Consider the following 23,941-nt stretch of genomic DNA (forward strand, 5'->3'; position numbering starts at 1 on the left):
ATTCTTGTGAACTCTATATTTGTACGGGAGGCATAACTACAAGAGTTTCAACAACAGCAAATAGAATTTCTCAACCCTACTCTGGCTGTTTCCCTCCTGGGGCTTGTGTGGTTGAGGCTGGGCTCCAATCCCCTCCCCATCACCCTATCTGTGGGGTATATGTTCTCAGTCCCAAACTGTCCTGGGCTTCAATTTCTGGACCCAAGCCTTTGTAGGCTGGAGAGAGACCACCAGTGTCCTTTGAAGCCACAGGCGTCAGGCCTGCTGGCACAGGAGGTGTCTCCCCCACCCCCTCCTGCCCCCCACCCCTGCCCTTTGCCTCTCCTGCCCCACCTCCCAAGAAGCCAGGTACTTCCCAACAAGGGACCACATTGGTGCCATCACCTGTCCATTTAGTAGGTTAGTTCATGGCTCAGCGCCAAATGCCTTGACCTGAACACTCACCAGCCTGTCACTTCCTGAACACCAGCCCAGAAATCCTGAAAGACGAATAACTCTCTCTTTTAAGGACACAACTAACCAAGACGTGACTTGCGGGTTCTCACCGTGCTGGGCACGCCACCCTTGTCACCTCTCTCTCCAGAGAGCATCCCGTCCCTTGAGCTCTTGCTCCCAAGCCCCGACTCACTGGTGTCAAGGATTAGTAATCCTGGCTTCCCCTTGCCATGTCACTTCCCTTCCTTTCGCGTGCACACACCCTCAAACTGCTTGTTGTTGACTTCCAGATGTCAGAGAGCAGCATCGCCTACGAGAAACACAAAGCGAAGGAGGCCGTAGAGAAGGAAAAGAAAAAGGTGCGAGATCTGGAGAACTGCATAACCAAGCAGAAGGAGGTATGAGTCTCAAAGAGGAAAAGACATGGAGGAGCTGGCATGGCTGAGCACCAGGCTCTGGGGGCAGGCGGTCTGGGTTCAAATCCTACCTCTGCCACCCCCTGGCTGTGGGACATTAGGCAGGAGTTGCCACCTCTGTGCCTTGGTTTCCCCACTTATGAAATACAGATGATCCGATAGATCAACCTCATGGAGTTGTGAGGCTTGATTGCTGACATACACAGAGACAAGCACCTGGCACTCAGTGAATACTGCATGTTTTATTATTGTTGTTGTTATTATGATTATTATCTCACAGCCAGGAAGTGGAGGGGCAGAATCTGAACCCAGGACTACCTGACTCTAGGACTTCTCATCATCACCCCTCCTCTCTCTATCCTTGAGCTTGGTGTAGGCTCAGCTGCCCGGGGTCACAGAGGGGGCAGCAGGATAGAGATGCCTGAATGTCTGATCGCCTTGGTGCTATTTCTCCACCAGAATCTGTCATCATCGCTATCATCACCTTCATAATCAAACCACGTTTACGATTATTACTGAGAGTAGGAGATGCAGGAGAATCAGTTGTTGCACAGGACCCTGTCTTAGGCACCTCCAAGCTGGAGGACTGAATTCACCCCTCCTGGGTCCCAACAGTACAAGACACACACACACACGCACACACACACACACACACTCACACAAGCCGATACCTCAAAAGTCAAGGCATATGATAAACACACAACCTGACAATAGTGGGTTAAATTTAAATACAGGTAGATACAATTTCATAGGATTTTCAAGACCAGATGGGGCTGGGACTTCCACCGTGGTCCAATGGTTAAGAATCCACCTTCCAATGCAGGGAATGCGGGTTCGACCCCTGGTCGGGGAACTAAGATCCCACATGCCGCAGGGCAACTAGGCCCGCACGCGCTAGACCCCATGCGCCACAACTAGAGAGAAGCTCACACGCCGTCACGAAGAGCCCTCTCACTGCAACGAAAGATCCCGCATGCCGCAGCAAAGATCCAATGCAGCCAAATAAATAAATAAATAGACCAGATGGGACTAAACAGATCTTTAAGTCTATTCACATCCATCTTAGATCGTTTTCTTCAAAGAAAGTTTCCCAAATATTAGCATACATAGAATCACTGGGGGGTTATTTTCTTCTTCTTCTTCTTTTTCTTTCTTTTTTCTTTTTCTTTATCTGGCTGCGCCGCACAGCACGCGGGATCTTAGTTCCCCAACCAGGGATCAAACCCGTGCTCCTTGCAGTGGAAGCATGGAGTCTTAACCACCAGACCGCCATGGAAGTCCCCTGGGACGGTTGTTTTACATGCCCGATCCCCGATCCCGGGGCTTCGCCCCCAGAGATTCTGATTCACTGTCTGTAGGATGGACTCAGGAATCTGAATCTGCATAACAAGCAGCCCAAGTGGAGCTGGTGCTCTTGGAACGAGGCTACTCCAGGAAGAGTAGCGCCAGTAAAGCACATCTGGATTACACATCAGTCCCGGGCACGACTTTAAGAGGGGCCTTGACCAATTGGAGCATCTCCAGAGGAAGCAGAGCAGAGCTGGGTGAAGTGATGCAAGACTTGTCAGCTCTGGGCTGATGCACCTGTGCCGGACTCCCCGTGGGCAGGCGGACACTGCAGGCCGAGAGAGAGAGCCCAAGAGGGGCCATCTCTACACACAGCCTTGTTTCCCCAGTGATTCACCATGGCTCTTCCACACAGTACTTCAGTTAGGGGTAGGAGAAAAGGAGAAATTAGAATTTTAAAGTAGATTATACAGGGCAGGAAATGGATTAGGAATGAGACTAATGCAAAAAAAAAAAAGTGTGTATCATGAAATCCATGAATGGGTCACAGTTTTCATCCCAGCAGTTACAGTGAAAGGTTGTGTAGTTCACAAGCAAAACTGGACCAAGTGCTCCTGGAAATGAGACCATTCTGGGTGCTGGACCCAGAGAGCATGTCTTCTCAGGATCATCACAGAGGAGACTCTATAATGCAACCAACAGCGTGTCAACAGCAACCTTAGAGAAAACAACGCTGACACCAGAGAGCACCGTCTCACAACAACCTTCAAGGCAGGCTGGTGGTATCACACCAGACGAGGAGAAATGGGACTCTGCCCGAGAGACTCCCCATTTACCAGGAAAGACCCAGGAAGTACAAGGTCAAAGACCCACTCAGACGTAGAGTTGCTTATTTGCTGTTTTACTCGTACACAGGGAAGAGCATTCGAAAGACTGATTTCATCTACACCGGTAAAAACAGGATTTATGTGAGAAAAAGAGGAGAGAGGGGAGAAGAAAAATTAATTCAGACCCGCTGGAACACTGAACTTGAGTAAGCTGCTGAGTAGCTGGCAAGGAGCAAAGATGCCAGGCAGCGTGTTCTGGTCCATCCACGAAGCCATCTCAGTTTGTTGTGGATTCTCTGGGACAGCTGGAGTGTCGCTGCTCTGTGGTGTGCCTGCCACTGACCCCAGGGCGCGCCCCCTTCAGCCAGGTCTGCACACTGTCTGCAATGGGATTTCTCAACAGTCACGACCACGTCAAGATCCCAAATAAGAACAGAGAGAGTTCAGTGATGGTACCGAGAGAATGAAGCTTCTCCCAGATGAGGCTCGCAGGCGTCACATGATGCAAATCATGTTTTGTTTTGTTTCCGAAAAAAAAAAATCAGTTTCCTTTCCCAAGTGTAAGAGGAGCACCCGTTTGCTCTAGAAATTCTGAAAAATATGGAAAGTCACTCATGATTCCACTAAGCAGAGTTACCACTAGTGACATTTTGATGTGATTCCTTCTGGACCAGCTATATGTTGATCGACAAATATCGATTTCTTACAAAGTGATTTACACTGTTATACTGTGCACGCTGTGTATTGACTTCATATATTACAAGTATGTCCACATGTCATTGAACTTTCGTCTACAACCTGCCAGTAAAGAGTGACCTGGGTTTGCACGGTGCTGGGTGAACCCCGATTCATTTACCCCCGGGCCCTGGGCTGTTTCTCACTTTTACTGAATTAAAAAATGCTGAGCTGAACAGCCCTTCGCACCGGGCTTTGTGCACGTGTGTAGTTATATCCTTAAGATACATCTCCAAAAGTGGAATCACTGGGTCACAGGATATGAGCATTTTCAGGCTCATGATACACGTTCCCAAATGACCCTCCAGAAAGGTCATACCAGTTTTCACTGCCCCCAACAGAGTCTGGGAATGCCCAGCACTGCACCTCAAGAATATATTTTAGATTGGATTAAATAATGTTCATGAAAAGGCTACATGCAGTATGATTCCGACTATATGACATTCTGGAAAAGGCAAAACTATGGTGACAGTAAAAAGATCAGAGATTGGGGCTTCCCTGGTGGCGCAGTGGTTGGGAGTCCGCCTACCGATGCAGGGGACACAGGTTCGTGCCCCGATCTGGGAAGATCCCACATGCCGTGGAGCGGCTGGGCCCGTGAGCCATGGCCACTGAGCCTGTGCATCCAGAACCTGTGCTCCGCAACGAGAGAGGCCACAACAGTGAGAGGCCCACATACCACAAAAAAAAAAAGAAAAAAAAAATCAGGCATTGGTTAGGGGAGTGGTGGTGAACAGAGGGAATACGCAGGGTGTTTAGGGCAGTAAAACTATTCTGTATGTTACTATAATGGTGGACACATGTCATTGTACATTTGTCCAAACCCACAGAATGTGCAATACCAAGAGTGAACCCTAACGTAGACTATGGACTTTGGGTGATAATGATGTGTGGAAGCAGGTTCATCAGTGTAAGAAACGTACCAGTCCAGTGGGGATGTTGACTGTGGAGGAGTCTAGGCGTGTGACGGGGGCAGGAGTTCCATGGAAACTCTGTACTTCCTGCTCAGTTTTACTGTGAACCTAAAACTGCTCTAAAAAATGAAGTCAAATAAATAAATAAAGTCCGTCCAGCCCCAGCACAGTGCCTGTCACGACGCCCACATTCCACAGTGCTGGAGCATGGACCCAAGGAGGAGAGTAGAATTTTGACAAAGATCGGAAGAATGGGTCCCGGGAGGAGGGAGAAGGTGTTGAAGACATGGCGACCAGAGTCCAATCTTGCCGGGGCCCCACGGGACGAGGGGAGGTCATCCCAGGGCCGAAGCCACAGAGGAAGATGGAGGAGTGTCCTGAAGGCAGGTCCTGTGACGAAGGGGTGAAGGAACTTGGCACATTTATCCTGGAAAACAGATTTAGGGAGAGACATGACAGCCCTCCTCAAATATTTAAAGGGCTGTCTCATAAAAGAGAAATAAAACTTGTTCAGTGAGCTCCAGGTGACAGAACTGAGCTCAGAGACCAGAAATCTCAAGTAGACAGATCTCAGCTGCATATGAAAAAAGAGTTCTGTAATCATTGGAACCTTCCAGAGAAAACATGGACTTTGGACTTTAAAAGGATCAACAGAACAATACCAGAACAGAGGTCACCTCCTCTCTGAAAACAGGGGAGCCAGAAGCTAGGGTAAATATTTATACCTGACTTTCTGTTAATTTGATGTTTGCTGTTTGTCTAGGAAATAGATTTTAAAACGCAAAAATCACACATTTTAAATGATAAATTAAATGATGCACTGGCCATGGTAGAAAAGACTCAGAAAACAAAGACGGCTGAAAGTCTAAAAGCAGAGAGCATCACTATGAAATTAAGTGAAACATTAGCTGAACTGGAAACTGCCAAGACAGAAATGGTAAGTCAGTGCCTTCTGGGGAGGGGAGAATTTTCCCTTCAATGCAAGATCACGATACCATGAGGAGGCGTGGTTTAGACCAGGGGTTCTCAGCCTCTGCACTGTTGATGTTCTGGGTGGGGTAACTCTTTCTCATGTCCTGTGCATTATAGGGTGTGTAGCAGCATCCCTGGTCTGTACCCACGAGATGCCAGTGGCACCCTTCCCACAGTTGTGACAACCAAAACTGTCTTCCAACTTTGCCAAATGTCTCTGTCAGGGTAAAATCACCCTCTGCTGAGAAGCATTAGTTTTAGTATAAAAAGTAAAAAGAAGCTATGATGACGCCCTCTGTCCAGGGTCTTCTAAGATGTTGTAATTCGGGGTCCTCACAGGATCAGGCTGAATCACTGAGCAGTCCCAGAATTTAGGGATCAGACGTTAAGATAATGTTTTTCAATTTCATCTCAGCATTCAAGGCCCTCCACCATCAGGGCTCAATATTGCACCCACCTGTCCTTCATACATTGAACAGACAGGTCTGTGGCCAAGGAGGTGATGAGGATTGGCCTGGCGGAAGTGCACGGAGTGAATCTGAGTGGGACGGACTTGGAGACACCGGTTCAGGGCATGGCACGTTCTTGCTGTAGTCCTGAATCATAGGTCCTGGACACTCGGGGCAGCAGAGGAGGGGAAGGAAGGAGTCGCTCTGGCAAGAGTGAGCAGAGAAATGGCAGGACTCGACAACTGACTGACAGGACAGGAGTACTGAGGAGAGGGAGGAAGCAAAGGAGGCGGGCGAGCTTGGAGCCAGGGCGCCGGGCGGGCTGATGGCACACGGTGGAGATGCTGGGAAGATGGGGGTTGGGGTTTGTGGGGGGAGTCTCTTGTGGGAGAGGGGCTGTCTTCTGGAGAAGGTGAAGAATTCAGACTGAGACGAGGGTGGAGTACCAAGTTCAAAAGTTGCCCAAACTTTTGGTGGGGTAAAAAAAATAGATTTGGGGCAGGAAGCAAGACATGGGAACAAAATTTGGAAGATAGCCTTGGGGGAGGGAGTGACTGTTGAGAGAGCAGGCACGTGTGAGCTTCTCAGGCAGAGAATTTACGCATCTGGAGAAGATCAGAGGCTCAACGTGTTAAGGGAATCAGGAGGAGCAGGAGGATGTCATCCAGGTAGCAGGAGAATGACGTCATCCCGAGAGGGGAGGAAGGGGGTCGGTCACGGGAAAGGTTCTGACTCACCATCAGGGGACCACTGATCATTTGTGTTTTTAAGAACTACAAATTCACTCCCTTTTCTCTTATAAAATTGTTCACTCATTAATTCAACCCATACTTACTGAGCATCTGGGTCTAGATGCTGTGGCAGGGATCCAGATACTGATGCTGTGGGCATATTGGTAAATAAGAAAGGGTAAGTTTCTGCTCTCATGGAGCTTACATTCCAGTGGGAGTGACAAATAAAGACATGAGATTATTCAGGTGGTGATAAGTGCCTCAGGGGAAATAAAACAGGATGATGTCTCCTTCAGATAGGCCGTCAGGGAGGGCCTCTCTGAGGAGGTGACATTGGAGCTGAGGCCTGTCACATGAGGAGTCAGCCATGCGAGGAGCTGGGGGAGGATTGTACCGTGCAGAGGGAACAGCACATGCAAAGGTCCTGGGGTGGGGCGGAGCTTGGTGCTGGTGGGTGCAGGGGGCCCATGTTGTTATTGTTGTTATCGTCCTCTTATCCAGCTCCCCAGATCATGTTAATCACATCTGTTTTCCCAGATTATGATGGAGGAGCGGATGCAGCTGCAACAGCACACAGTCAGGGCCCTCCAAGGAGGACAGGAATCACAGAAGCACGGATTTGAAAAACAGATCATGGAATACAAGAAGCAAGTCAAACAGCACTCCCAGACGATTGTGAGTCTTGAAGAAAGACTCCAGAAAGTGACCAAACACCATAAAAAAATGGAAGGAGAGATTGCAACGTTGAAGGACAATGACCCAGGTTTGTCCAGAGAGATGCTGAGGAAATCTTAGCGTTCAGGGCAGGTTCTGATGACCCTGTGGGTGCCCCTAGGCTGATGCAGAAGAAAAGTCTGTGCCTCATTTAAAAGCTCCTCTGTTGTCTGGAGGCCTTTTCTTCTTGTTACACAGCAAGGTTAGGCGCCCTCAAGCCCCAGGTTCAACAGAAGTAACAGCAATGAGCAGGGACAGCCTTTGTGCCGAGCCAGTCAGCCAGTGAGGGGCACAGGCTGCCAGGGCTGTTAGGGGTGTCAGAGCAGCACAACGGGAATCATCTTTTCCACATGGAAACATCCCATGCAGGGGCCTTTCAAAGGCATCTCTCTGCCATCAGCAATTTGCGATTTTGTCTAATGCACTTTCATAACCAGCTGGGGTTTATCTCTTTAAAAAAAAAAAAAAGAGGCTGAAGGAAGAACTCAAGAGTCGTGAGCACTTATTCACCCTGAATGACCAAGGCGATGCGTAAAGCTAAAGACAGTGAGCTCTTGGAAAAGAGTTCTGGAAGTAGAGGCCTCAGGCCAGGGTTTCTCATCCTCGGCCCTAGTATTGCCGTTTGGGCTGGAAAGCTCTCGGTTGGGGGCCGTCCTGTGCACTTAGGGTGCTGAGCAGCATCCCCGGCCTCTGCCCACTGGATGCGAGTAGCACCCACCCCCATCCCAGTGCGACAACCAAAAATGTCTCCAGACATGGCCAAATGTCCCCTTCAGGGTAAACTCCCCACTGGTTGAGAACCGTGGTCCTAGTCTCAAGCCGGTTGACAAGCTGTCAGGGCTCACCTCATGGATTCATTCACTCAGCATGCATAAGTGATCATCTATTATGTCCCAAGCTCATTCTAGGCACTGGGGGTTCAGCAATGGACAGGCCAGGCAGCTAGCCAAATCACTGCCCTGACAGGGGACGCAGGATGGACAGGGCACCACGGCACGGGCACGGGGCGGGACTCAGTCTCCCAGCCCAAGTCCAGGTCGGAGGGAGGATGCTTCAGCTGGGACCCGAGAGCAACGACATCTTTGTCACCCCACTCTTAGATCCATGCCTGCCATCAAGCAGATACTCCCTAAGCATTTGTCGAATGAATAAATGAGTGGGTGAACTGAGGGTGAGGGTGGAAACTGGAAGGCAGTGGGCTGAGGAGTAAGTGGGAGGTGAGGACAGGACGAGACTCTTGTCTGAGCGGAGAGCAGGAAATAGGGCAGGAGGTGCGGCCCCGGGGTTAAGGCTCCACCTCTCACCACTTAGCTGAGTGGTCACCGGCAGGTCCCGCCCCTCCTGTACCCATCTCCTCATCTGTCAATGGAGTCAGTGATCCCTGCCTTAGGGAGTAGCTGGGAAGATTTCATGAGCTCATACGTGGTACGGCGGGAGGCGGCAGCCTGTGACCCAGAACACACGTTGGTTCCCGTTAGGTGGAGACAGCTGGGGGCATAGGGAAGCTTTGTAAGTTGAGAAGACATAGGTGTGTTGATAAGCAAAGGGGAAGGAAGACATCCGTTGTGGGAGGACTGTGGTGACGCTGGCCTGTCCCTCTGATTCAGCCCAGGAGGGGGAAACACGGCAAGACACTGTGGCAGCACCTCCGGTGGAAAGCAACACCAAAGACGCAGTGTGTGTCCACCTGATGTGAGTACCCGGCCGGACCCCTGCTTCTGGCTACGTTGTCAGAGTCTGCAAAAAGGAGTTGAGTCTGGGCTCTTCTTGCTGCTATTTGAGTTTTTCTTTCTTTCTTTCTTTCTTTTTTTTTTTTTTTTTTTTGCGCTACGCGGGCCTCTCACTGTTGTGGCCTCTCCCGTTGCGGAGCACAGGCTCCGGACGTGCAGGCTCAGCGGCCATGGCTCACGGGCCCAGCCGCTCCGTGGCATGTGGGATCCTCCCGGACCAGGGCACAAACCCACGTCCCCTGCACCGGCAGGCGGACTCTCAACCACTGCGCTACCAGGGAAGCCCACTATTTGAGTTTTTTGATCCCTTTAGTTTAGTTTCTCGATCATGTTCAAATTCCAACTCAACACTCTCCAGGTGTGTGGCCCTGGGCAGGTCACGTCACCTCCTGTGCCTCGGCTTCCCTGCTTGTGAGATGAGGTACATGAATGCCAGCTACTGCTATGATTGGATGCTTTTCCCAAGTACCTGCTCGAGGCAAGTGCCTTCCTGGGTATTATAAGTGAGTTTCAAACAGTGGAGACCACTTGGTGGAGTGGGTCGTGCAGATGGTTAAAAGTTAAGAGGTTGGACTAAAGGACCTTGAAGCTCCCTCCCAACCCAAAAGTCCATACCTGGAGCCACAAAGAGCTGACAGTTTCCAGAGAAACAAAATCCATGAATGGGAAAGATCCTGAAAGCCACTGACAAGCAGTGTACAAACCAGTAGGCAGGAATGTGATGCAGAGAAAGGATTCAGAAAGTTTCTTGAAAAAGACAAACCACCAGCCTGAGCCCTGCACCACATACCAGTTACCAAAGTCTAATGTCACAGGGGCTTTACCCCAAGAAGGCAAAGATACTCAGATACTCAGCCTCCATGTTCTGAAAAGTTCCTAACTGACTCCTCCTGGTAGAAAGAACTCTCTCTAAAGACAGCAGTAGCCATGACCTGGAGAAGAATCAGCAACACGTTACTCTTCTCTGGTCCACTTCCTTAGCTGTGGACACCCTTGAGGCCGAGTTTCATCCTCAAGTTGAAGAGTTATAGCCAAGGAGTAGAGAGAGAGACAGGTAGACAGACACACACACACACACACACAGCATGCGTCTCTCAGGGCTGGGGTGTCTCACCCCTGCTCATAACCCCCCTCAAGGCACCTCTCCCGCTGTCACGCTGGGCCCCTTCCCATGGAACACTGCTTCCCTGTCAGCCACCCTGATGGTCCTGGTGCCACAGACGTCCTGCCCTCTGGGGCATGGGGCCAAAGAGCTGCCCTCATCCCACCCTCCCTGTGTCCCCCTTGATTTTCTGGGCCCCAGGGTCCACACTTCTGCAAAGGGTCCCATGAGCACCACTGACTCACGTGGCACCACGTCTCTCCATCAGGAATTAAAAGAAGCTGGTGAGAGAATGGAAGCCGTACTGTCCTCTTCTCTCTCCTCTTCCTCATCCTCAAAGAATCCCTGAACCCACAAAAAAATAGTCTTCCTTCCTCTTTGCACCAAAGATCAAAAGGCCACAAGAGCACTGGTTCACGCTGACAGACGCTTGAGCAGCAAGAGGTTTCATCTTCATATTAGTTGTATCTCAACCTCAGAGCCAACCCAGCCGGGATCCTTTGTTCTGTCTCCATGTATTCCTTTGTAATGAAGGTGGATCAAAATGGATTTTTGTTTTGAGAATTTTTAAAGAGTGTGCTTATCACCCTTGCTGGGACTGGCATCACATGGACCATCATTGATTGGGTATCACTTTGCCTTTGCACTTGGCCCCTTCCAGGCACTCAAGACACCAGGGAGATTGAGTCGAACTGACTTGGTCTGTTTCTGTGAATTTCAGAGAGGATTTATTGACTGCTCAGAAGGAAATCCTGTCTCAGGAGGAGATCATTGTGAGGTTAAGGAAGAACCTCACTGAAACCTATAGCCGAATGTCAGACTTGAGAGGTTTGTACAGTTGCCCATGTCACTTGATTTCCTGACCCGCTTCAAGAAAGGAAAGAAAAGTGTCTGAAGGGTGGGAAAGCTGGGCATTCCAAATCCCACTCAACCTGATTTCCTGGGCTGTCACAGTACTTTTAGCTCAGGGTCAGCAAGAGCTGTATCCTGGGTATTGAACTGATTCCATTTGATATGGGGCTACAGGGAACATTCTCAGATGGCTCTGGACCTCTGTGTGGAAACGCAACTTTTTCGGAGAGAACCTCTGATGACCACAGAGGATTTGTCTCTGGGGGCAAAGGCTTGGGGGTCCATCGTGGGCGCCCCTGGGCAGGCCAGTCGGCACAAGTCCTAGCACCCAACAGCTTAGGGACCTCAAGTAAGGTGTTCCCCAGGCCTCTCCTTCCTCCGATGCAAAAACACCTGCAGCACGTCTGCCTCCTGGGGCTGATTTGGACGTCAGAGACCACTAGAGTAGGGGCAAACTAGCTCCGAGGTCTGCTCTCTTCTGGATGGACACAAGTCTGACTGAATATTCCTACTTGAACCTTCTTCTCCCCAGACTTTTACTGTTGCCTCTCTTCTTCTTGCTTCTTAGAGCTGTCTTCTTTTCCCATCCCTAGCTTCCATCCAGCCAAAGGGCAGGAGTCGGGGAGTATAACTAGGTTTGGGGAGGTGGAGGGAGGGTGAGGAACACTCCTCTCGTCCCCATCTCAAACCCTGTGCACCCCAGAGCTTCAGTGGTGTTTGCCCCCTGTGTCTGGACCAGCTGATGCCCCCAAGGCTTTTAGGGCAGGATTTCTCAAAGAGTGATTTTTCCATACTAAGTCATGAGAACACATGGGAGAGGGGCTGCAGTGTCCAGTTCTAGAATGGGGAGGCGCTGGACCTGGCTCTGGATCTGCTGTTTATTAGTTGGGTGACTTGAGGCAAGTCCCTTGACCTCTGTGCACCTCCGTTTCTGCACCTGTGACATGGGGGTGTTACTAGGAACCGCCTTGTAGTGTTGCTTTGAAGACTCAAGGCACTGTTGGTATCTCTTCTCTGGCCCTGCGGCATGTGGGATCTTAGTTCCGCGACCAGGGATCAGACCCTCGCCCCCTGCGCTGGAAGCGCAGAGTCTTAACGGCTGGACCACCAGGGAAGTCCCAGTGTAGGTGTCTTACTTTGGGTTTTCCCACAAGCAGACCCCCCAAGACCAGAATTCCACGGCAGGTGGTTTATTTGAGAGATGATCCCAGGGAAAACAGCAGTGGAAGTGAAGTAAGACAGGAGGGGGAAGAAAGCAGATAATGGCTGTGCTGGTCAGTCAGCGGGCACAGTGGGGAACCAAGGTTACTACTGCAGTGCGGTCGCAGGGGTGCCACCTGGGATGGGAGGGAGCTGGGCTGTGTACCCCAGCCTGTCTCCACCGGTCCGTGCTTGGAGGCTGTTGCCTCTGGCAAGCTCATGAGCAGAGCAGTCTCCAGAGGCCTTGGAACGCCGTAGGCAAACACGCAGAGCAGGCAGCCGAAGGTGCCCTAGAATGCCACAGGCTCACAGGTCCTGACAGCTGGGGCCGGGCAGGCGCCTCACGGGCTGCATCATGGCGCCAGCACTCACTGAAAGGTAATGCCGGTGGGCTATTTTGCTGTTTTGAGTGGGGGGAAGACGCACGCAGACCTCCCGGCTCTTACTGAAGCCCCCAGAGCATCCCTGGAGGGTGGACCGCCTCGTGGTTCTTAGAGGCCTGGCAGAGCTGCTGTGGCCCTCGCAGAGACCCGGGGCGGGAGACCCCCTCACCAGCTTCCACGTCACTCCCAGGGGAGCTTAACGAGACGCAGAAGATGGAACTGGAGCGGAACGTGGCGCTGGTCCAGCAACAAAGCAGCGAGCTGAGTGTGCTCAAGGAAGAGATGGTACAGATGACCAGCCTGCTAGAGAAGAAGAACAAGGAGCTAGAGGCCCTCAAGCAGGCACTCAGGTGGGTAGGAAGGTCTGCACGGCGGGTGTGCAGAGCCCAGGCACACCCAAGTGCCCAGGGAGCCTGGCACAGAGAGGCAGGGCTGGGGGAGGGGGATGCTCAGTCAATGCTGGTTGAAGAGTTGAATGAATGAGTAGATGAATGAATGACATACATTTCATTGCTTTACAACCTCATCATTTAAAACAAAGCTTTGCTCAGTTCTGTGCATCTAGACATTCCTGCCCAATATTCCAGACGAGTTTCAGCTTAAATGCCACTTCCTCCAGGAAGCCCTCCATCATTTGCCCTCACCAAACATAGCCAAGGGCTCCTGCTCTGCCTGGGGTCCATCAGCTCCTTCATGCCACTTGAGCAAACCCTTCTCACACAGCCAGGCTGCTCCCACCTGCTGATTGTCTGCCTTCCCCATGAGAACCCCTGTGTAGACTCTATTGACTCCCCAGCATTCACACGGTGCCTGGCATATAAAGGAACATAGTAAATATTGACTGTACAAAGGTATAGACTGGAGGTGTCAGAGGTCAGCTTAAACTAAATATATTGTTGTTGTCCCACGGATTTGTCTCAAAAATACATGTGAGTTTGCATTTTCATCCATATAGTGTATCCATATTTTGACATAAGATTAATGTTTTTCCCAAGAAAGTTTGCGTAGAATTGATATCTCATGTATACCCTGTAGCTTCATGTGCTCCGTGGTTCATGGCCAAGGCAGATTCACATAGTGGTTAAAAGAATAGGCTCCAGACCCAGGCTGAATGGTTCGAGGCCAGGTGCCTTCACCTACAAGTTCCACGACTGCAGGCAAATTGCTGTACGTTTCTCTCCTTGTCTGTAAAACGGGGCAAGCAGAGTCCCCTCCTCATGGGACTTCTATGAGAAATAGAAGGGTTGACACATAATAAGTGTTAGAAACAGCAGACACACAGTAAATACCCCCCATGAATGTCAGAGCAGGTGTCCTGCAGACCCAATTCAGGAAGCAAGGATGGGTAGGGGCCTGCCTCTCTGGTCACTATAGCCTTAAGTCCCCCGAAGCTCATTTCTCTAGAAATCTTCGGGCAGTAGACTTGAAGGCTCAAAGATTTTGGTTCCGCGTAAAAATGGAGTCCCTTTTCCAATTCTGCTTGTGGGTACAAAGGTAATTCATGGTTCCCAGAATTCATGCTGCCAACCACTCTGCTGCCCAGTGTCTCATCTTCTCTTCCCTAGGGCCTCCCAAGAGAAACACAGACTCCAGCTGCACAAGGAGAAGGAACAGAAGCCCAGGAACATAACCCAGATGTGTGACATCTCGGTGCAGATAGAACTAATCCACACCGATATTTTCTTGAGAAGCCAGGAGGTGAGTGCCTGTCCTGTCCCTGGGCAGCTAGAAAGACAAGCTAAGAAAGAGCCCAGTGGTGGCTTTCTTTGCGCTTTTTTTTTTTTTTTTTTTTTAACAGGGTGATGTGAGGTTCCAGTTTGAATGAGAAGGCACAGATGGGGAAGGGCGGTCCAGGCAGGGTAATGGCCACTGCAAAGGCCCTGAGGCAGAAATATGTTTCAGGAGGAATATATGTGGGAAGGAGGGCAGTTTGGGGTCTAGGAGAACTTTTATTTTATTTTTTATTTTATTTATTTATTTTTTTGGCTGTGTTGGGTCGTCGCTGCTGCGTGCGGGCTTTCTCTAGTTGCGGCAAATGGGGGCTACTCTTCGTTGTGGTGCACAGGCTTCCCATTGCTGTGGCTTCTCTTATTGCAGAGCACGGGCTCTAGGCGCACGGGTTTCAGTAGTTGAGGCACGCAGGCTCAGTAGTTGTGGCTCGCAGGCTCTAGAGCGCAGGCCCAGTAGTTGTGGCGCATGGGCTTAGTTGCTCCGCGGCATGTGGGATCTTCCCAGACCAGGGATCAAACCTGTGTCCCCTGCAATGGCAGGTGGATTCTTAACCACTGTGCCACCAGGGAAGCCCCTTTCTTTGCTTTTGTAAACACCTTCATTTTAAGTTCCAAAAATATTATTTGCTTATGTGAAATGTATGTTATCAACAGCTTCGCATGTGTGCCATCAGACCTTTTCCTCACAGAAACCACCACATGCTCATACAGTCAGGATTGTGCAGTGGTTGAAGGTCAGGCTTGGATTCGATTCCAATCTGGACTCCTCCACTCAGAAACCCTGTGACCTCAAGGATGCACCTGAGTACCAATTCCCTCATCTGGGAAGTGGGAGTAATACCAGTCACCGCCCACCCCCCGCATGGGGTTGTTGAGAAATGAATTTATACACACAAACACGCGCAAGCTTACATATACATATATTTATTTAATAGGTTTTTTTTCCAAACATGGTATCAAGCCGCATATATTCTGCAACTATTTTTTTCTCACATAAGACTATTTAATGGACATATTGTCAAGTAAGCATGTAAAGATCTACCTCATTCTTTTAAACGGCAGCAATGAATTCTATCATGTCCCTTTTATCCAACCAGTGCCGTATGGATGGACATTTGTTTCTACTTCCACACGTTGCTGTAGTTAATATCCTTGTAAGTATGTAGAACAAATTCCTAGATGTGATTCCGAGATGTCCAGAGGACAGCCTAAATTGTGCTTGGTATGGCCAAACTGCCTTCCCAAAGAGCCACGCCATTTACGCTCCGTGGCTGACTCTTGGCAACCTCTGCCCAGAGGCCTTTGCATGCCTGCAGGTCCCAGCTGCGCAGCACACAGGGATCATGTCTTTGAGCAAGAACAGCCTTCACCATGCGGTCCTCAATGGTGGCGCTCACATCTGTCCCCGTGGCAGGGACTGTGATGCTCCCCATTGTCCGTGGGCGGCTGACTATGGGTATGGTGCTTCCTGGAGGCCCCAGGTTTCCTGGAGTCCGGGGATCTCCTTTCACCCTTTGCTTTATGAAACTAGAGAGCAGAGCGTTTCAGTAATGGGCTTTGGACTTTCACTTGGAGACAGGGCCAAATGTGTCAGCTTGCCTTCCTGCTTTCTCAAAGATGCCTCTCCCCTGCCAAACAGCAGTGAGCCAGGGCTGCCCGCAGCGGGAAGGAAAGGGCTCGGCAGCCCAGCCCTCCGGCCCTGGCAACGATCACCATCCAGAGAACTTTAGCAGAGGTGTCTCCTCATTACCAGGGCCACCTGGCGATGGGGCTGCAGGGGGTTTCGCAGCTGTGAGCTCCATGGGGGAAGCAGGTCTCACTCCTGTCGGAATCCAAGCTCTTTGTGCGGGACCCGGCCCATGTTCATTCACGTGTTCAACAACTATTGAGCACCTGCTGTATGCCAGGCCCTGTGCTGGGCTCAGGGGAGGATGCTCAGGGTCCCTGCCCACACCAGACCCCCTGCAATGCTGCACGTGTTTGCTGGAAAGGACTGTTGACCAGACGCCTGTGATTTTTAATTTCTATGATGAGGTGGGGTTAGCTGAGGAGAATGGGGGAGGGAGGCTGCAAGATAAAAGTAAAAAAGGATTTTTTCTTTCTCAGAATGGCTTTCCACACTCAGGCTACTTCCTGCTTTCTAAACCAGAGTGGGTCAGAGGGCTTAAGCATTGTATGAGAAAGAATCTCCATCTTCTCTAAATAAACAAATTCCCAGAAGAGCCATGAGTAAGGGTCACATCAGGCTCAGGCGAGCTCTGCAGGCAGAGGAAGGGCTGTCACCAAGCCCGGCTGCTGCAGTTGCCCCACCCCCAAGGCCAGTCACCCCCACCCATCTCCTCCTCTCCAGCCTCCAGCATACACACACACACACACACACACACACACACACACACGCACACACACACGACATTCCTGGTGTTTACTCCCAAGGCAAACATACACCCTCAAAGAGAGGGAGGCCAGTGTAGAAAGAGCCTGGCAAGTAAGCTGGCTGTAGCCAGGTTCGGGCTCCATTGAGGTCCTACTAAGTGCAGCCGGGGGTAGAGTGCCCCCTGCTCTCAGGGACTGAACCCTGGTCCCAGCAGGAACACTGGGGCAGACCCCTTCCGGCTCCGTATTTATTGAGCCTCTACTATGCCCGGGGCATAAGGCTGGGCCCTGGGAACAACACAGTCGACAACGGAGACAAACTCTGCTCTCACAGAGCCCACATTCTGGAAAAGGAGAGACACAGGCAAGAAACAAGTCAACGTCGAACAAAATGTCCAGCGGGAGTGAACGCTCCGAGGAAAGATACAGCAGGATTCCGGGCAGAGTAGCGTGTGGGAGGGGGCCTCCCGGGAGGAGACCAGGAGCAGAGCCTGAATGAACTGAAGGAATGAGTGGTGGGGACATGGGGTGAGAAGTGGCCCCAGGAGGACGTCAGACGGCCCTGCCGGGCTCCCCGAGGGAGGCCCTGAGCCTTGTCCCCATCGTGGCCAGCATGGGGCCTGGCACATGTCACACGGGCCTTCAATAAGCATTTGATGAATCAAGGAAGGAAGAGCAAATAAATGTCCCTTTCCCTCTTCTCTGCTTTGTTTTCCTGGTAGCATTGATCACTTTCTGGAATTTTAACATGTCTTTCTGCTTGTTTTGTGTGTCTGCCCCATAGAAATGGGCCCCCAGCAGCAGAGCTTTCTGCCTGGTTCCCCGACCTCTCCCTAGTGCTTAAAACAGTGTCTGGTGAGCACTGTCTCTCTGAACCAAAATTGTTAGAAGACTGTGATAAAACAAATTGTCAGTTTCTTCCCTTTCTCGCCATTTTGACTGGGACCTTCCCTAGCCACACTATTTACATCTGAAAACCATTCCCAACACCCCATCCCATTTCCAGTTTTTTTCTTTAATATCTATCACTGTCCACCATATATTTTCCATGATTATATTATTTATTCTCTGTCTGCTCACACTAGGATGCAGAATCTATGACAACAGGGATTTTGCCAGTTTTAGTCACTGCTAAGTCCCCAGAGCCTAGAACAAGGCATGGCACATAGACGTGCTCAATAAACCTTTGTCGTATGAAGGAATGAGTGAATGAATGAATCACTTACCCTAGGGGAGCACTGTTTAATTGGGAGTCTATGACAGGGCTTCAGGGGGTCTCTGAAGCTCCAGAAGTTGTCTGCAAATTTTTGTACGTGCATTTTTCTGGAGGAAGAAACCTGCATTCTTCCTATTCTCAAAGGGGAGAATATGTGCATGACCCTTAAGAGATGAAGAAGACCTTTCCTTGCCTGTGCCCTTCGTAAACCCAACTCTAGCGACATGGCTAGTGACTACCATATGGGATGGTGCAGATATAGAATATTTCCATTGTTGCAGAAAGTTCTGTTGGACCACACTGTTCCAGAGGGTCCAGAAGTCTCAGAAGAGTGTTTTCCTTTCTCCAGACCAGCCAGGAGTCCGCCCATCAAATTCCCTCCAGCAGATATTAAACCACCACCCTTATGACCAGCTAAGAAGAAAATAATATCACATGTTCTTACCTAAAAAATGCCCCCCCGTGGGGCTTCCCTGGTGGCGCAGTGGTTGAGAGTCCGCCTGCCGATGCAGGGGACACGGGTTCGTGCCCCGGTCCGGGAAGATACCACATGCCGCGGAGCGGCTGGGCCCGTGAGCCACGGCCGCTGAGCCTGCGCGTCCGGAGCCTGTGCTCCGCAACGGGAGAGGCCACAACAGTGAGAGGCCCGCATACCGAAAAAAAAAAAAAAAAAAATGCCCCTCCAGGGACTTCCCTGCGGTCCAGTGGTTAAGACTCTGCGCTTCCGCTGCAGGGGGCGCGGTTTCGATCCCTGGTCAGGGAACTAAGATCCCGCATGCCGCATGGTGCGGGCAAAAAAAAAAAAAAGCCCCTCCAGGAGCAAATTTGATGTGATTGTTCAGAGATGAGACCAGAATGACAACAAGTGGAAACCCAAGCTTAGAAGAATATTAGAAATAAAAAAGAAATAAACCATGGGGAGGGAACATAGAGGGGATCTCTTATTTATAGTGATGCTAAGTAGGTAGGAAAGTTGGAAATCTTCCTAGATGTGACTGTATTTGAAATGCAATTTTTAAATTCCTTCTCGGCTGAAGCCCTGTAATGATATTTTCCAAGGTACTAAGTAAGTGACAGGGTTTCTGCTAATCCATGATTTGTTCATGTTTCTTCAAATACAAGAGAGGGAGATTGTGATCACTGATAAAGCTGCTGTCCTCACCATTCTGGCCACAGGAGCAGTCCTTCAGTGATCTAGGAGCCAAGTGCAAAGGGTCCCGACATGAGGAAGTCATTCAGCGTCAGAAAAAGGCCTTATCTGAGCTTCGTGCACGAATTAAAGAACTTGAGAAGGCCTGCTTGTCAAGTAAGTTTCCTCCTGCCTAGTCACCCCCTCTGTGCTGAGAACTGTGGGCCCCAGACTTGAGAGTTCACTTTAGGGACTAACCAATTTGCCAGGACCACCATCTTCTATCCCCATCATTTCATAACTAAAAGAACATAGTTATAAAAAAAAGATGGGCAGGAAAAAAAATAGATGTGTAGGCATGAGCTCAGAGTTAAGAGCAGGCCTTGATATTAAATAAACAGGATTTCATGAAAAACTCAGAACCTTGTCCCTCTTTTTCTTATTTCACTGTGGCCCAGTGGAAACTTTTTCATAGACGGATGCTGTGCAAGGACCAACCTTGGGGAACTTCCCAGGATAAATACCCTGTTTAGAGGGAATAGGGCTTTCAAGAAACCAAGCTTGCTGCTGGGTGGAGCCCTGGGCTAGGACACAGAAGCCTGGGTTCAAGTCCCTCCTCACACCTGTGGCCGAAGGTTCCCCCTCAGTGCCCCAGCCCTGGGAGGCTGCAGCCTCATACGAGCTGTGTGGCCTTAGACAAGTCACTGCACCTCTCTGGGCCTCGATGCCTCACCTGCCAAGGGAGGATGGTGAGCTCATTAGTACTGGCCTGTGGTAAGTGTCCAGTAAATAGCAGCTGTGACTTTTACATGCAGTAACTTCTTCCTGAGCCTTTCTTTTGAGTGTAAATTATGTCTTTTATAGATCACAAGGACCACATGGATGGATCATTTCTAGACTTAAAGACCCTCGGGATGGAAAAAAATGTTCGGAAAATATTGGATGCAAAACCTGACTTGCCAACTTTTTCAAGAGTAGAGATCCGAACGGTAACCAAAGAAAATTGGTCTCTGCAGGGACTGACACATGGGGAGGGTGGGCAGGAGGACAGACACTAGCTGTGTGCCCTGGCACCACATTGGTATACATCATTGGTTCGAGGCCAGGTCCTCCCTGATGGGCTAACACTTGTGTGGACTGGTCAGTGCCTGGCCGTACTAGTGATCCAATGTTTGAATAGAAAGGCGGCTTCCCATCATGTACAGCATGATATAGCATTGCACTGATGCTGGCCAGGTCAATCTCTGGGCCCTCCTTTTCACATCACATGTTATATTCTGCAGAAAATATTCAACAAGCTGATGTACAACATTATGTCATGAGCTTGCCTAACATTTGCTTTTTGCTATAAACTGAAAAACATGAACACATAAAGGGCAGCAGAAGGGAGCCATGATGATTAAGAAGACACAAGTTCTAGAATCAGAGACCTGTGTCCTAATCCCAGCTGTGCAAGCTCTGTTACCTTGGGCAGCCTCCTAACCTTTCTGGGACTTCATTTCCCAGCTGTAAAATGAGGATGGAAAAATTAAAGGAGATCATTATGTAAAGTGCTTATCCCAGTGCCTAGCTCATAGCGAGCATTTTAATAGATGATAGTTATTATTATCAAACAGTATTTAAAGAGTATTATCCAAGAAAACCTTCCTTTCTTAGGGAGCATAGTTTGTGTTTTCCAGGATTTTCAGAAGTAATTTGATTGTTAGGTTGAAGGTGCCCTGTATCCTACATGGATGTTTGATCGGGTGTTTGACTGACACATGACAATGGACAGCTCTGATCAGCGTGGCTTGCTGCGGCAGCTGGTCTAAACCAGCTTTTGGAAAACATAATAAAGCCATCCTATCCGTACCAGCATTTTCTCCTACAATTTTTCTAGACATTTGCTCACACGTCTAGAGATGTGAGTCTTCAGAAACGTGTTGGTCTTCCTGATAAAATCGAACCTTCCTTCTCTGAGGTTGGGAGTAGAGGGACCGTCTCCAGGTGGGGAGCTCAGCTGGATCTCACGTCCTGATGGTCCTGCTTCCAAGATTGACCTTCCACTTGGCAACAAGCCCTCATCCCACCACTGACACCACAGAGCAGGAAACCTCCCAACTCTCAATCCTCCAAGGTTGGCAGTAATTAAACGAAAGAGCAGGAGGAAGAATAGCTGACATCTGTGAACTGCTTACTGTGTGCCAGGCGTTGAGCTCAGCCGGCTCCATGCCTTATCTCATTTAACCATCGTAGCAGCCTTGTGTCATAGTTACTATTATTGTCCCTGTTTAACAGATAAGAAAAATTAAGGCTTCAGGAGGTCAAGTACCTCACCCAAGGTCACAGAATAATGATTGAAGACAAACCAGGGGTGTGTTCCTGGTGGTCTGTCTACTAGCCTGCAGAGACCGGGTGGGGACTGTGCTTAGATGCTGTAGCCCAGGCTCTTCCTTAGTGACCCTCCCCTCAGGAAAAGAGGGGGCGTCTGGAGAGGTACAGAGGATGCAGCTCAGGGTAGCTGAAAACACTGAGCAGCATCTCAGGTTCTTTTTGCAGCAGATCTGCCCGGTTTATTGTCATCTTCAGATACCCTCTTTTATTCTCATCTCCATAGATACATAGACAAATATGTCCACTCTTATCTATCACAGTCACTTTGGGGGCCTTTATATTTTTGTAGTTGTTTTGTTTTTAATCTCAGAGGTTTTCAGAGTAGTGCCAACAAATGCTAGGGCTAAGAGAGGCTCATGGCAAGCATTAAAAGCCAATTTATTTTTTAAGGAGGCTTATTGTGGTTATTTGTAGTCGTTCAGATCAGGTCCCCTATTCAGTCTGGTGGCCTTTCCATGCAGTCAGTTGGGCTTCCAGCAGCCAGCTGGCTGGTTGGGGTCTTAGGGAGATGCAGCTGCAAACACTATCTGCATTGTCTCTGGAAAGGGTCTGAAGTGATGCCCACCCACCAGGTTCCCGAGCTAGGAGAAGGTTGGGCCAAATTTTGTGAAGGGCATGGTTTCTGCTGCACAGAAATGAGATTCCTTTAATAAAAAGGAGGGAGGTTATTTTCCACTTAACCTTCATTTGTTAATTCAACAAACATGCCCCCTATGCACCATTCATTGCCAGGTGCCATGCTGGGCACAAGGAGGGAGATAGTGAGCAAAAGCCGCATGGTCCCCATTTTTCTGGAGCTTGTCTTCTCAACATCAGCAGTACTGATTTTTTGAGCCAGGTAACTCTTTGTTTGGGAGACTGCCCTATGCATCGTGGGGTGTTTAGCAGCATCCTTGTCCTCTACCCACTAGACGCCAGCAGCAATTATGACAACCACAAATGTGTCCAGGCATTGCTAAATGTCCTGGAGGGGGTAGGGTGGACAGAGTCACCCCCGGTTGAGAACCACTGGCCTAAAGGGAAGACAGACGAGACGGTGGCCAAAGAACGGCACAAGTGATGCATCATTTCAAAGGCAGTCGTGCTCTGAAGGGGTAGGAACACAGTCATAAAGAAAGCAGTTCACAGAGTCAGACTGGATTTAAAACCAACTCTCTTGGCGTGGACATATATACACACACACGCTACCAAAGGTAAAATAGATAGCTAGTGGGAAGCAGCTGCATCGCACAGGGAGAGCAGGTCGGTGCTGTGTGTCTACCTAGAGGGGTGGGACAGGGAGGGTGGGAGGGAGATGCAAGAGGCAGGGGATATGGGGATATATGGATATGTATAGCTGATTCACTTTGTGATACAGCAGAAACAAACACACCATTGTAAAGCAATTATACTCCAATAAAGATGTTAAAAAAAATCAACTCTCTCAAATTATTCTTTAGTAACTTTCCAGTTCTTCCATTATTCGTTGGGTTATTCTTCTGGATGTAGAAATTCATAATGGAATGCCAAGAGAGTTTTTTTTCTTATTTTTAATTTCAGCCTCAAAATGGCCTTTCCAGCCCAGGGTCCATCATGGCCACTGAGAAGTTAGGGAAAACGGATGTGGCTGACCCTTTAGATCTTAGTGAAAAGCTGGTAGGTATACCCAGCATCAGTCCCCTCCTGTCCAAACCTGCGTGCCCTGCAGATAGTTTAAACATCAACTCCACATACATGTTTAGTTGTTACAGTAGCTCCACGAGACCCATCTCCTATCCCAGCATGGGCTGGAAATTGCAGAGCCCAATTCCTTGCAAGACTGGGTAGTAAGAATGAATGTTTATGTCTGTTGTCATTCCCCCTCCACCCCTCCCCCCAATTCTCAAAAAGGCATAGTGTTAATGGATGCGGGGGAAAATGAAAGTCGTACTAAAAGCCCCAAATGCATTCATTTGCAAAGCATGTGTTTCTTCTCTGCAACTGCAGAAAATGAATGAAACACAATTAGACGTTTGCCTCCTCAAAGTGGCCACCAGCGGTCTTGGGCCAGGCCTCTTACCTGTGAAACGCTTTCTCGTAGTACATGGATATGAGCAAAACCCTCGGGACTATGATGAACATCAAAGATATGTCAGGTCACGTGTCCATGAAACACCTCTCCCCAAAAGAGAGGGAGAGAGTCCACCAGCTTCGACAAAGAGACCTCTACCTGGTGTTTGATAAGATCACCCTACTCAAGAACCAGCTGCAGAGAAAAGAACAGCTTTTGAGATGATACGAGAAGGACATTGAACAGCTCAAGTATGGCCCATGTCTCCGGCAAAAGGCCCAGGCCTCCATTCTCCAGGCTAAACCTCGGGGAAGCTGCAGACCCATAGGGACCAGGACAAGAGG

The 23,941-nt window shown here is 49.6% G+C and overlaps 1 protein-coding gene across 1 annotated transcript in view; it reads left to right on the forward strand.

The window, feature by feature from the left end:
* LOC132477587 (forkhead-associated domain-containing protein 1-like) overlaps positions 1-23,941 on the forward strand; it is a 129,123-nt gene that overhangs the window by 96,167 nt on the left and 9,015 nt on the right. The window contains 11 exon segments of the mRNA XM_060080020.1: positions 726-833; positions 5,378-5,551; positions 7,304-7,529; positions 9,088-9,172; positions 11,034-11,140; positions 12,938-13,097; positions 14,313-14,445; positions 19,243-19,372; positions 20,060-20,184; positions 23,108-23,203; positions 23,628-23,848. Coding sequence (XP_059936003.1) covers positions 726-833; positions 5,378-5,551; positions 7,304-7,529; positions 9,088-9,172; positions 11,034-11,140; positions 12,938-13,097; positions 14,313-14,445; positions 19,243-19,372; positions 20,060-20,184; positions 23,108-23,203; positions 23,628-23,848 — 1,565 coding nt within the window.

Source organism: Mesoplodon densirostris, chromosome 2, assembly GCF_025265405.1.
Source record: "Mesoplodon densirostris isolate mMesDen1 chromosome 2, mMesDen1 primary haplotype, whole genome shotgun sequence".
NCBI classification, from domain to species: Eukaryota; Metazoa; Chordata; class Mammalia; order Artiodactyla; family Ziphiidae; genus Mesoplodon; species Mesoplodon densirostris.